Source organism: Artibeus jamaicensis, unplaced genomic scaffold (genome assembly GCF_021234435.1).
Source record: "Artibeus jamaicensis isolate MK-2021 breed Jamaican fruit bat unplaced genomic scaffold, CSHL_Jam_final scaffold_3307, whole genome shotgun sequence".
Classification (NCBI taxonomy): Eukaryota; Metazoa; Chordata; class Mammalia; order Chiroptera; family Phyllostomidae; genus Artibeus; species Artibeus jamaicensis.
In genome coordinates, this window is record NW_026522040.1 from 5,918,284 (window position 1) to 5,931,556 (window position 13,273).

Below are 13,273 nucleotides of genomic sequence, written 5' to 3' on the forward strand. Positions count from 1 at the left end.
CACTGCTGTGGTTAGGCCAAGGACTTTTCATTTTCCCTTTCAGCTTGGCAAGAAACACTTGGCGGTCTCAAGTCTCTGGGGCTGTTAGATGATGCTGAGTTTGAGTTCCCAATTTAATGTGGATCCTGAAAGCTTTAGGGAGAACTCCTTACCCGTTGACAGGTTTTCCGGAGTTGACAGGTGCTCTGTGCTTTCTTCTCAGGGGTCTTCCTCCCCCTGGCCAACTTGGATGTGGTAGTTGGTCTTGTCAGTTTCCCGAAAGTGGCACCTGGGTCTTAGTGTGTTCACAGAGTGATGTCTGTCCTTAGAGGCCCCAGAGCAAGAGTCCGCCTGCATCTTCAAATCCACCGAGTCACCTCACCCTTGCAAACCAGTTGCTGAGATGATGAATCGCCCTGCACTGGATGAGGGACCAGTGAGGTCATAGCTGGACCGTATTCAACCACATTTCAATTTTAACTTCAGGCTAGAGCCAGAAAGCTAGACGGGAAGGGACCACCCAACGGATTCTCATGGACCACTGGTGGCCCACAGGCCATACATAATGGTCTAAGAAAAAAGCAAAACGATTTCATTGAAAAATAAGGATATTTTTAAAGCTCTGGAGGCTAGACATAGTCTATTAGCACAGTCAATTCTCCAGACTGCTTTTGGGAACAGAATGTGGGCAGAAAGGGCACTGGGGAATTTTCATCCGTGCTCTGACAGAGTGCTTAGGGGGTGGTCCCCCCCCGGGGGACGGGAGTAACCCCTTCCCTTGGTAGAAATACTGCTGCTTCCAGCCGTATCTGGAGTGTAATTTTTTTCCAAAGGTAAGACAATTACATTGTTCCAGGCAATGGATGGTGAAATATAATGCCAGAGCAGGAGAAATGACAAGCGATAAAAAAGAAATTAAGATGGCTGATGTCTGGTGTTGATAATAAGTTGATACTAAATAACTTTACCCACAGGTTATACGGCATGTTTGAAACAGCTTCTCCCCTCCTCCCGATTATTGAAGTTCATCATAAGAAATTCAGAAAAATATAAAGAGAAATAAAGAGGAAAATCACCACCGCTACCCTGGGCAACCGTAATTATTGCTGGGGAATATTATCCTTCCAGGCAGCGTGCGTGAGTGTGTGTGTGTTTCAGACAAAACTGAGATTCGTGTTCAACATACTGCTTGTAACCAGCCTCGTTTTTTACAACAGCTGTGTGGAAGCATGAACCGTCAGAAGTTCACCCATATTAAACACACAGTGTCCTGGTAAAGCCGCAGGGCCGTGCGACCAGCGCCACAGTCCTGCGTTGGAACAGCTGCCTGGCGCAGCCGGCTGCTTTCACTGGGGACGTGGCGGCCGGGTTTCCAGGTGGGCCTGTGCCGCAGCGGCCGCACGACGTTCCCGGGTGTGAGTTTCCTATCTATTCAAATTCTGATCATAACCACGTATATGCATAGATTTGAACTCATCTGAATATTTTAGATTCTTCCGAGTGGACTGGGTCAAAGGGCATGATACATTGGAATTTTCATGTGCGTTTCCAGACCGCCCTCCGGGAAGGCTGTAGAAGTGCACCCCGCCTCTGCAGCAGGAGACGCCGGGGCTCATTTCACGGTGCCCCTGCCTATCTTTTTGTTCTTTGTTCATCCGATGGGAGAAAAATGATACATTTGTTTTTTTTTAAGTCCTCATCCGGGGATGTGTTTATTGATTTTTTTAGAGAGAAACATTGATCGGTTGCCTTCTGTACACCCACAACTTCTTGGTGTACAGCACGATGCTCCCCGAACTGAGCCGCTGGGGCCGGGGCTTGTTTTTCTTCAGCGAACAAAAAGATTACTCAGAGGATCAGTATGTTTCATACATTTATTGGCTTTTTGTGTTTCTTCTTTTGGGAATTACCTGTTTTTCTTTTGAAATGTTAGTCTATTTTTCAAGCCCCTTTTCCTTATAGGAGCTCTTTTTCCCCTCAAAGTTTTTCATATGCTTTTTCATAAATGCTCCAGTACTTTCTAAAACTATTGTGTTTATTAACTTCTGTTTTTATAAAATAAAGTTTTTACCAATAGATTTTTTAAAATATTTATCTGCAAACAAAATGTCACGCTCTTCCTACACTGAACATACAAAATAAAAGCGTCGATGACTTCCATGCCAACATTTAAAAGGCCATGGCCACCCAGTGGGGATTAAGCGTTGAAGAGAACAGAGCAAAACCTGCCCTCCGGACTCTTACTTGTTCAGAGCCTTACTTCCTAATTACAACTTGGAGAATTCAGGATAGCGTGCAAGCCTGTGATACACAGATTATAATATTCATGAGTTTGTTCGTGGAAACCGAGAGCATTCCTTCAACAAACATGTACGGGGCGTGGGTACTGCCAATGGTTTCAGAGACTGAATGCCAAACTTCCTACCATCAGGGAGTGAAGTTTATTTTAAATTAGGTGATTTAATTACTTGAAATTACTAAGAGTATTATTTTTTACTTATCAATCTTTATTAAACAAAAAAGATCACCTTTTTCCTTGCTGAAATTGAGCCATGAAAATGGGTTTCAGCTTACCTTCGCGGGTCGAAGGGAAATGCTTTTCCAAAAATGAGCTGGAGGAACTGTTTTAGAGTCCTTAGGTCACGTTTCTGCATGAACTGAAACAGTGTTACCTTGCCTCGTGTTCGTGTATGCTGTATGTATAGTCAGCTTCATTCTTCCTGGTTTTTAGAAAGTTTCGTAGCAAAAATATATATATTAAAATAAAAACGTCAAGATGAAAGTTCCCCAAGGGTTCCTTAAGAAAAAAAAAGCATTTGAACTTGAGCCCATTTCATGTGGCAAAGATGAGACCTTTGAATCAGTGGAGCTGCAGGCATTGTGACGTCCCAGCCTGGCTGACGCCAGAAGAGGCTGCCGTCCCCACCCCGTTCCCCTCTGGGGAGCTGCCAGTCCGCCCCCAACTCCCCAGTGAGCTCTGTGGGGATCCGTCTTCAGCAGGTAGAAATCACGGCCACGTGACAGCGTTAGCTTCACTTGGAATATGGGAGTAATTCCCTGCTCTGCAGGCACATCCTAAGAGATTTGGAAGAAAGGTAGATTCCTGCTTTGAAAAGTGTTGAGATGCCCTAGGTATGACGCTTGTGCCAGCCGCTAATATAGTCACAGCCATGAGAAGCACCAAGCCAAAAAGGAGGGAAGACAAGTTCTAGGCTCTGTGGAGGAGAGGAGAGGCTTAGGTGTGAGAGATTTTGTGAATGATGAGTGGTGGGGCAGGACAGGAGAGGGAGCAGAGATGGTGGATCAAAAATGCTGGAAAGGCCCTGGCTGGTGTGGCTCAGTGGACTGAGTGCCAACTTGCGAACCAGAAGGTCGCTGGGTTGATTCCCAGTCAGGGCACGTGCCTGGGGTGTGGGCCAGGTCCCCAGTTGTGCGTATGCCAGACACAATTCCACACTGATGTTTCCCTCTCTTTTTCCCACCCTCCCCCTCTCTCTAAAAAAATAAATAAATAAAATCTTTTTTTAAAACGAAGGAAAAAAGATGCTAGAAAGGATGGGCAAATGTAAAGGAAACTACTTTTGTCCTCAAGGCAAAGTCTGCGTGATGCACTACAATTAATAAATTGTCCTGAAATTGGTGTTCTTCATCTTCCGAAGATGATTCCATTTAACCTACCTGCTCTCTCCCAGTTCCATTCAACAGTGGGAGACCACTCTTGCTATAAAGCAAAATACGGGAGACTATATTTGCTTTATAGAAGTTTCCTTGCCAGGCTGCAACATGTATTTGGGACCGCAGTGGCCACCACGATTACTCTACCCCATATCAAAGCCGTAGCTGCTGTAGACAAATGGGTCCGACCAGCGAGACTATTGTATGAGTAGAATTCCTCGCCACAGTGGGGTGCCGGGCATTTGGTTAACAGCTGTGACTGCTGCTTGCTACCACGGTCTGAACAAATCACCCCAGTGATGAGCTGAGCTCAGGGTGGTCTAATTAAAACAGATGCCACTTGGATACAACTTCACAGGACCTTGGAATGCAGGGGGATTTAGGGGTCAACTAGTCAAACCGCCCACACATTTGCAGTGAGGCCTGCAGGAACTAAATCACTCCTGCCCCCGCTTAAAAAGGCAGGCCTGCCGCATGCGTTCCCACACGCACGTTCCAGATTCTCTTCTGTGTACGCTCAGACTTTATTTGGTGGTCAGGGAGGCTAAGGAGGAGAGGGCCGAAGGGTGGGCTCAGTAGAGGTGATTCAGGGTGTACTCCATGATGGTCTGGAGCGCCAGCCAAGTCTCCTGGGCCGTGGGGACGATCTGGGAGGCTGGCAGCAGGAAGCCATAGCTCCCAGTGTCCCGGAGCTCAAAGGTGTAGGAGTACTTGATGCCCTGGTTGTACGCCCAGTCAATGCTGCTTCCACTGGCTTGGTCTGGGGCAAGAACAGAAATGGGGGAGCAAAGGTCGAGCACTTTGGAATGTTTGCATGGTCCAGGCGGAGGGCTCAAAGCCCTGGGCCCTGCCGTGTTGACTGGAGTCAGTGTCTACTCAGCACCTGCTGTTGACCGAGTGGCCTGGCTTCCTCCCGAGAAACCCCCTGAAGGTTTTCAGCCCAAGAGGCTCGGAGAAGTGGATGGCAATGGCTCTCTCCTCCCCAGGGGGTACAAGAAGGTTCCTGCGATTGCAAGAGTCCCACTGAAAACTGCCTCCACCCTGCAGGAGCCTTTGGTCAAGCCTCCAAATATACCAGGACTCGTGTCCCGGGGCTGTGACCTGCAAGCGACAGCGCAAAAGGCCAGAGTCAAAGCAAAAGCTCCTTGCCTGTCTTTTCAGAAGAAACTTTGTCCAGATGTGCAGTTACCAAGCAGTTAGGAAGGCAGCTGGGTGTCAGAATTTAACTTGATAACATTGAATGAAGCAAAAACATTGACTCAGGTTGAAAGAGTTTCCAAGGAAGGCCTGGAGTCCCAAAGCAAGGCCAGCCCCAGGGAAGACTGCGGCCCACCCAGACCTGGGCGCCCCAGGTGGGAGGTGTGTGAGAAGTGTGTGCCGCCCTCCCACCTCGGTCTCTGTCCCCTGCTTTTTCAGTGTTCTCGCCCCTTGTCTGCTGGTGAACTTCGTGCATTCCCTTAAGGCCGCAAGGATCTGCCTGCACCCCAGCTGCTTCTACAATTCTGTGCTCTCACTCAGCTGCAGCCATGAGGGTGCCTGTGCTATTTCTGCTATTCCCACAACCCTAGGCCAAACCACACAGTAGGGCCTTTGCTCTAGAAGCTTCCTCTGTCTGGCAGCATCTCTTGGCTCCCTCATGTCCTTCAACACTTGTCCAAATTTCCCTCTCGCAGTGAGGCCTCTGCTTCAGCGCGCCTGTCCACTCCGGGCCCCGGGGTTCCTGGACGCCGTCACCCTGCGCTAGTTCTCCTTTCTTTCCTGAGCACTTGTCACCTGATGTACTGCACCACTTGCCCACATTTATCATCGGTCTCCCTGGCTAGAATGTACGTTTTTTGACCTGTGCTTATTTTATTCCCAAGCATGTTAAAGCAAGGCCCCATACATAGTAGGTGCACAACAAATAAACATTTGTTGGCTTGATTCCATTGTGTGTGGCGTGCTCCCCCCACAGGCACTGCATGGCTGAGTGGGCTGGGGAAAGACAGGGCAGCGTCTCCAACTGAGGGCCATTGCAGGAGAAGTGCTTTTAAAGTTGAATTTCCTGGTGATCTATGAATGCCAGCAGAAGATTCTACCTTCTCTGTGTAGGAAGCTAGACTTAACCCCAAGACAAGGGGGCAAGAGTTCTCACAGGAGCTGACATGTTTGCTGGAAGGTGTCAAGGCAGAGAAAGGGCAGCACTGCCCACAGGGGCCAGCAGTTCTCGGGCAGGACAGGGGCTGTTCTCCCTGCGCATGTCCCCAGATCTGGGCCCTCTTGGCTACTTCCTCCAGGAGGGACACTCCCTGGGGTAGGAAAAGCGAGCTGAGCTTCCTCCCAGGCCCGCCTCCCCCCCCGCCGCAGAGACCATGCACCCACTTACAAATGGTGTCAATGATGCTGCCATACTTGAAATGGGTCCCATACAGAGAGGACAAGGCCTTCACAGCAGACTCAGCCAGCTGATCCTGGAGAAAACACAAGGCAAGACCACCTGCTATGGCTAGCCACACCAGGCCCCCAGAACAGCAGGGCCAGGGTAGCCCAGGGGCCGACAGGGTGACCCTGGAACCTGTACCCTGCAGATGCAGGTCCCTGGCAGAGAACATGGGACCTACTAGGTCCTACAGAGTCAGCCTCAGAGCTCCGACCCTGCAGGACGTCCAGCTGGCACTTGGCCACCCCTTGGCCACACTGCAGCTCCAAGTGTGAGCTTGAGGTACCAGCTCGAAGTCTAGCCCCTCTCCTCACCCTGTCATGTGACAGAAGAGACTCAACCGCTGTATGCCTCAGTTTCCCCGGACCAAAAGTAAGGCCAGTTTGTCTTGCCAATCTTCCCAAGCCATCAGGGGTCCAGGGAAAAATAGGGTGCTGGGCACTGGGTAGGCCCTTGGTGCCTTAAGCAGTTCTGATGGGTGAAACTCGTCAGACGGGTGAAACTCGTCAGCAGCCGAACTCGGCCTCTGAGATGGAGGGCATCAGGGGTCAGCACATACCAGCTCTGCCTGGTCGGCGGCTGACTCTGTTGTGTAGCCATAGGGGTAGAGAAGGAGTTGGGAGTAGCTGTGGATGGAGATGAAGGCCTTGATGTTCCCATGGTTCTTCACAAAGTCCACAATGGACTTGACCTCCACTTCGGAATTGGCGAACTTGCCGTAGTAAGTCTGCGAGCAGGGGCTGCTGCTGGCTCCAGCCACTGCGGGTGGAGAGGAGGGGTAGCTGGCTTCTTTACAGCGAAGCCGAGTATCCTTGCATGGAGTTGGGGGTGAGGGGGGGATGCAGGAGGGCTCACCCCCACCCATGGATTAAGGAAAGACCAGAGGCCTTTTATAGCCTGGGCATCCTGCCTCCCTCCCAGCCAGGCTTGGGTGGTGTGACAGATCAGCCCGGGGAGGTGCAAAGGGACCCTCAAGCCAGACTTCACTTGGTTCAGCAGCCACAGAGGGAAGGAGCTGAAAACTCCAAGGGAGGTGTCAGATCTTAGGTCCATTGGGAGGAATTGTCATGTTACAGACAAGGGACAGCAAGCCTCAGAGTGCCACCCTCCTCGCTGGGAGCCCCAGAGGAGGGGCCGAAATTGCAGCCCTCTCTTCGGGGGCAGGACCAGGACGCAGGTGGTGGGGTGGAAAGGGGCAGCAGGACAGAGGAGGGTCAGAAGGCATTCCCAGGTGTCCCATCCCTGCTCCCCAGGTCACACAGGGTCTTACGCCCAAAGCCAGCGTCCCAGTTCCGGTTGGGGTCCACCCCGACACAGAGGGAGCCTGCCGTGATCGAGCGAGTCTTGCGCCACAAGCGGTTCTGAGGAAGAAGTGAGACACTTGGCCATCACCATCCCTGCACTAGCCTGGCGTTCGGAGCCCGCAGGGAACCGTGTGGGCTGGAGAGCCTCAGTCAACACACAGCACCCGGATCCGGGGCTTGGGTGGGACACAGCGTGGCATCCGGGAGCACTTTCAACTGGTTGTTGGGGAGGGAGGTCTGCGAAGGGGGCTCTGGGGGGCCGGCGGGTGGAGGAGGCCGTGGTCGGCATTTGGCCAGAGGTTTCTACCGGCAGAGAGTGAAAAGGGCGCGAGGTACGCCCGCCCCATACACATCAGACTGGAGGCACGCCGTGCCTGCCCTCAAGAGAAACGCAGGAAGTAAGGGCTGGGGCAGTGGGCCTCCGCTGGGGACAGTTTTGTCCCCGCACACCCAGACATTTGCCTTCTCTGAAGACATTTTTGGTGGTCTCGACTGGTGGATTGCTACTGGCATCCCGTGAGTGCCCGTCAGGATGTGCCAAACACCCTGCAGGTGCAGGACGGCACTGGAATTACCTGCCCCACATGGCAAGGCCACCAGAGCTGTGAACCCTGGTCTAGGGGGCAGGTCTGTTTGCCCTTCATTTGACTTCCGGCAGTTGAGAGTAGGGGTGAGAACTTGTCGGGCTTGGAGGCCAGAGGCCCACCCTGCTTCCCCCAAGAACAGGAGAAGGCACATGGTGCACCTTGCTGAGGGTGAAGGCAAACCCGTCAGGGTTGGTGACGATCTCCAGGAAGATGTCCATGCTGTCAAGAATGGAGGTGAGGGCTGCGTCTTGGCCATAGTCTTGTGCGATCTGGAGGGGGGGTGGGGATCAGAGAGGCAGCACAGGCCAGGTCAGGCATCCGTTGTGCCGGAGCAATATACAGAACCTGCCCTCGACCTCCCTGTGAAGGCTCTGTCCCCAGATGCGAAGGGTCTCTGGGGGCCTCAGTCACCCATGCCCCCTCAGCTTCCCAGGCCTACCTTCTTTGCAAACCAGACCCCACTGGCCTGAGTGACCCACTCTCGGGAATGGATGCCCGTGTCGATCCAGATGGCGGGACGGTTGTCTCCCCCGGTGCTAAACTGGATGAGAAGAGCAGACAAATGGGCCGGCTGGGCCTGGTCCCGCCTCCTAGAAGGGAAATGCGCCCCGGGCCAGAGGCCACCTGGTGGGGGGCTGGGGGCTGGACAGGGACCCTGCAGAACTTGGCCTTCTGCCCTTAGCCCAAGGTTGGGGCAAATATAATTCAGCGAGGCTTCCAGGCCCTGCCCTGTTCTTCTGTTGGAGTTCACAAATAAAACCTTTCATCTGCGTTACCCCAAACCAGGATACTTTCCACAAAGTGACACTGGATTGGAAACATTTGAGTAACTTGAAAGTTTAAATTGTTTAAACACCAGATCACACAAGACTATGGCCAAGAGCCGTACAGGGAGGCACACACCTGCCCCAGCATGGAAACTCAGACCTCCCCAAACGTCGGCACCGGGAGCCGCTGAACGGTGTGTTCCCAGCGACCGTGGGCTCACCCGGCGCACAGGTGCGGGCGTCCGTTCTTGCACACGTGCCCGTGTACACCCACGTGTGAGGCACACATTACCTTCAGCACGTAGATGGGACGGCCTTCGTAGGTGTTGCCGATCTGGAGCTTGCTGACGAGCTGTGGGTACTCAGCCACCAGCATGTCTATGAAGCCATAAATCTGGGGAGGCAGAAGATGGCAGGGCAGTTTTAATGGTTTCCAGGAGCCCAGATGCCTATCTTAACTGCTCCCTTAGCAGGCCATCTGTGAACCCTGCAGTGTGGAAGAGCCACAGCCCAGAGCCCCCAGGCCACAAGGAGACAGGGCCGGTGTCACGCACACCCTGTCTCTGGACGGATTCTGCCAGCCTGTTGCTGGGGGGGGGGGGGTGCTGTGGGCATGGCCCCAGAGGCCCCTCACCTCCTCCAGGGTGTGGTAGATGGCGTAGTTAAAGGTGTCAGTGGAGGCGGCCCGGGCCTGGAAGGCAAACATCTGCTCCTGCTCCTCGTCCAACAGCGACTGCACGTCCTCGATCATGATCGTGTACTCAATGCCATGGGTCTCCAAGAAGACTTTGACGGCCTGGAGGCTGGCGAAGGGCACTCGGACATCGATGGGGGAGCCGGTCTGGGCAGGGCCTCGCCAGAAGTCCAGCTGGGGAGGACAAGAACCGGCACTATCACAGCGGGCTGGGGAGGGGCCAGCCTGGGAGCAGGTGCTGGTGCCAGAACTTCCCACATAATTAGGAACATTAGGGCAGAGGACAAAGACCACTATGGTCAGAGAAATGGCCCAGGAAGCAGAGTTGGGTGGGGAGACTTTGAGACAGCAAGGGAGGGAAAAGTACTAGAACAGGGGTCGCCCCACCTTTGCTCAGATGTTCAAGTGCACCGAGATTCAGGAACTGGGGTGGGGGCAAGGTTAATCCCTTCCTAAAAGGGATGGGTCCCATGTCTCCTTCCTGGGTGGCTCTGGAGAGAGAGCCCAGGCTGCAGGGTGGGTGAGGGTGCAGGGTGAGCCCAGCTGGCCTGAGAGGTGCCCCGGGGCCTCAGGGAGGGCTCCTTTGTCCTCTGACCTGCAGGTGCTCCAGCTCCTCCAGCTCCGTCACCTTCTGGACCTGGGCTTCATCGGCCACAGAGATTCGGAGCACTTGGTGCCTGGGCAGAGTGGGGGTGGGGAGGCGGAGGGTCTGAGGAGGCCCTGCTGGCCACTCACAGTCCCAGGTGGGAGGAGGACGGGAGGCGGCCTAGAAACCCCGTCTGGGCCTCAGTCCTCTGGGCTGAGCAGGGGGCAGCACGAGGCGTCTAAGCAGTAGATGGTCTGGGATCTTTAGAACCTTCTGGACACTGCTGCTGCCGCCCTGGTCCCGGTTCAGACTCTATCTCTCTCCAAAGCCAGCCAGGCCTCCTCCCATCTCCTTTTCTGGAAAGTCCTCCCCAGAGCTCAGATGTCTCCAGGGCACAGGAGGCTGTCCTGAGAGACCAGCCCCTTCGCCGCAGCCCTGGTCCCCGGTCAGCCTGCCTCCCGGCCAGATACGCTGGCCGTCTTCCTGCGTATCTGTCTGCTCATCTCCTGCAGGCAGCGGCCTGGGGCCGAGTCCTCCCAGGCTCCCCTGTGCGTACCACCTGCTCCTCTCTACACCCTTACCCCACAAAGTCCTCTTTGGCCAGGACAGCCCCCAGCAGGACACTCAGAATCAGCAGCCCCTTCATGCTTGCACCCACTTGGGAAGGTCAGCTGAGACTGAGAAAATATGCTGGGGCCTTTTAAACTCTCCCAGGACAGAAGTCCCCTAACTGTGCCCAGGAGTTGTCCTCCCCGCTTGCACCTGGGCACTGTCCCACGGTGAGGGCGGGGTGGGAGTTCTGAGCCCTGAGGCCTTCTCTTCCTTTCTGATAAGGTGGCAGGGAACGGGGCAGCTGGAAAGATAAGCCGGGTCTCAACCCCTTGGCCATGGAGGACCAGCCCGGGCCTGAAGGTCAGCTGGGGCTTAAGGCCTCCCCAGCCGGAACCCGGCCACCGCACAGGGCTGAACCCCGCCACCGCACAGGGCTGAACCCTGCCACCCCAGGCGCCCACAGCTGGCCTGGGTGGTGGAGAAGAATCCAGGGCTCAGGAGTAACCACACCAGCTGGGGCCTCTTGAGAAGCATCTCCTTCTCCCACATCCCTGGGCACCAGCTGTTTGGTCCTTGCGACAGAGCAAGCTGGTACCCGCTGCCCCATCCAGCTTCTGTACCCACTGGCTCGCCACACTGGCTTCGTCCAAGGCTCTTCGTACCCTGTGCCCCACCCTGGGGTAAGGCCTTTCGAAGGGCGCTTTTCAGCCCCACTCCTAGCAGCCTCAGTGGCTTTGTGGCAGTCGGGCAGGGACAGGCGCCCAATTTTTGCCAGCATTTCCCTCTATCCACCCCTGCTGGCCAGGACCAGGCTCCGAGGTCAGGATTGTCCTGGTTGGGAACGGTAAACGGATGTCACCAGAGTAGACAGTGTGGTGGTGGGAGCAGGACCAGGCCCCTCCGGGGCTGCGCAGAGCACCGGAGAGACTGGAACTCGCCCAGGGGAGTTCGCTGTGGCTCTGGATGGAGACCTCCTGGTGGAGACGTCTGATGAAAATCCGCCCTGACTCACAGGGGTGCCCCAGGGCTTCCTGGCACCATCTGGGGCCCCGCTCTGGGTCAGAGCCTCAGGCTTGGGTGTGGAGGACAGCGGAGGAGGCCCTTCCGCCAGCTCTGCCTCCCTGCCCCACCCCTACCTGGCCAACCCTCCCATGCCGAGGCAGGCTGACCCCATCAGAGTCACCCGCAGCTCTCCCCTGACCCCAGCTCTGGGAAGATGATGAAACGCTAAATCCATCCTCCACAGAGGCTGAGCCTCTGTGAAGACAGTTGCTTTCCACACCCGCAGCCTCCGGGCCAGGCAAGGCTCACTTGCCCCCTGAAGCTTCCTCTGGTTTCTTTCTCTCACTTATCTGCCCCTCCTCTCAGGTCTCATCCTTTTGTTCATTCATCCTGCTGGGCCAGGTGCTGTGCTCCGCTGAGGGACGATGCCCAAGACACACTGGCCCCGATCTCAGGGAGCTCACCGTCTAGCAGGATACAGGAGCAACCGACTGTTCTCTCGGGTCCTCCAAGAAGCTGTCACCAGGACAAGATTAGACATGCAGGACACGCTCAGGGAGAAATGCCCGCGAAGGGCAAAGAGCAGGGATCGGGCAAAGGCTGGTGCCCAATCTCAGACCTGGGAACTGAGCGGGGAAGGAAGGACGGGGGCAGGAAGAGCTCAGACAGCTGCACCGACGCGCAGTCTCGGAGCCGACACCGTGGTCGGGGGTCCTGTGTCCGCATGACCACTGGCCCCAGTGCATGCTATGCGCAGTCGCCAGCTGGGAACAGCCCGTGGGAAGTGCGGCCTCGTCACAACATGGCGATGGGATGGACCATCAGTCCACTGAGCCCCTGCCCCCACCCCTGCCGCCTGGTCCCTGATCTCAGAGAGCTCATGGTCTGGTGGAAGAGACAGAAGTAACCAACTAGCATGCGGCTTCTCTGACAGGTGTCACCAGACACTGTCACCAGCATAGAATTAGACACACAAGAGACTGGCCAGGGCTGCCCTCCTTGCTGCAGAGGATCCGAGCCGTGTGTCTGTGCTGCGGGTGTGGCATGACAAGTGCCAGTAGGGCACCCTGGCTCAGTTTGCTGGAGCAGGGTCCCGTACACCAACAGGCTGCAGGTTCAGTCCCTGGTCAGGGCACACACCTAGGATGCGGGCTCTGTCCCCAGCTGGGGCTTGTCTGGGAAGCAACCGATCTGTGTGTGTGTGTGTCTCTCTCTCTCAGATTAATAAACATATTCTTGGGTAAGGATTAATAAGACACAAAAGCAGGACCAGAAGGGCTATGGACTCAGCACTGTGGGTCCATACCAGAGGGTCCAGGGAAGACTTTTCTGAGAAGGTGACATTTCGTCTGTGGCTTCACGTCAGTATTTTGCCAGGTAGGGAAGGAAGGGGTGCTTACCACACTATTCAATGCTTGACCACAGATTCACACCACTCCCTCCTTAATCGTTGCTGGAGTCTTTTTCCCCGTCTCCCCAGGAGACCACACTGTTCCCCAGATCAACAACCGTCCTCCCCATTCCTCACAGCCCTGTGGGCTTCTCAAGCTTTCTCTTCTGTTCTCCGCTCCCCCTGCCTGCAAAGTTGGTTTTGTAGAGCCCTTCTTCGGTCTGCATTATGAAAACAAGGTTTATTTTTCTATGTCTAAATCTAAAGCTGTCCTATAATCTGGACTCTCTCTCACGTACAGTACACATGTTCGGGGTG

General features: G+C 54.8%; 1 protein-coding gene across 1 annotated transcript; it reads right to left on the bottom strand.

Moving 5' to 3' along the window:
* Positions 1-4,165: 4,165 nt before the first annotated feature.
* Positions 4,166-10,672, bottom strand: CPA1 (carboxypeptidase A1). The gene is made up of 10 exons (XM_037165836.2): positions 10,593-10,672; positions 10,021-10,102; positions 9,366-9,599; positions 9,024-9,125; positions 8,404-8,505; positions 8,123-8,233; positions 7,344-7,434; positions 6,633-6,832; positions 6,020-6,104; positions 4,166-4,414 (listed from the first exon to the last, which is right to left on the bottom strand). Exons 1-10 carry the CDS (start codon positions 10,655-10,657, stop codon positions 4,227-4,229), a joined length of 1,260 nt encoding a protein of 419 aa, XP_037021731.2. The 5' UTR covers positions 10,658-10,672; the 3' UTR covers positions 4,166-4,226.
* Between the last annotated feature and the right edge of the window lie 2,601 nt (positions 10,673-13,273).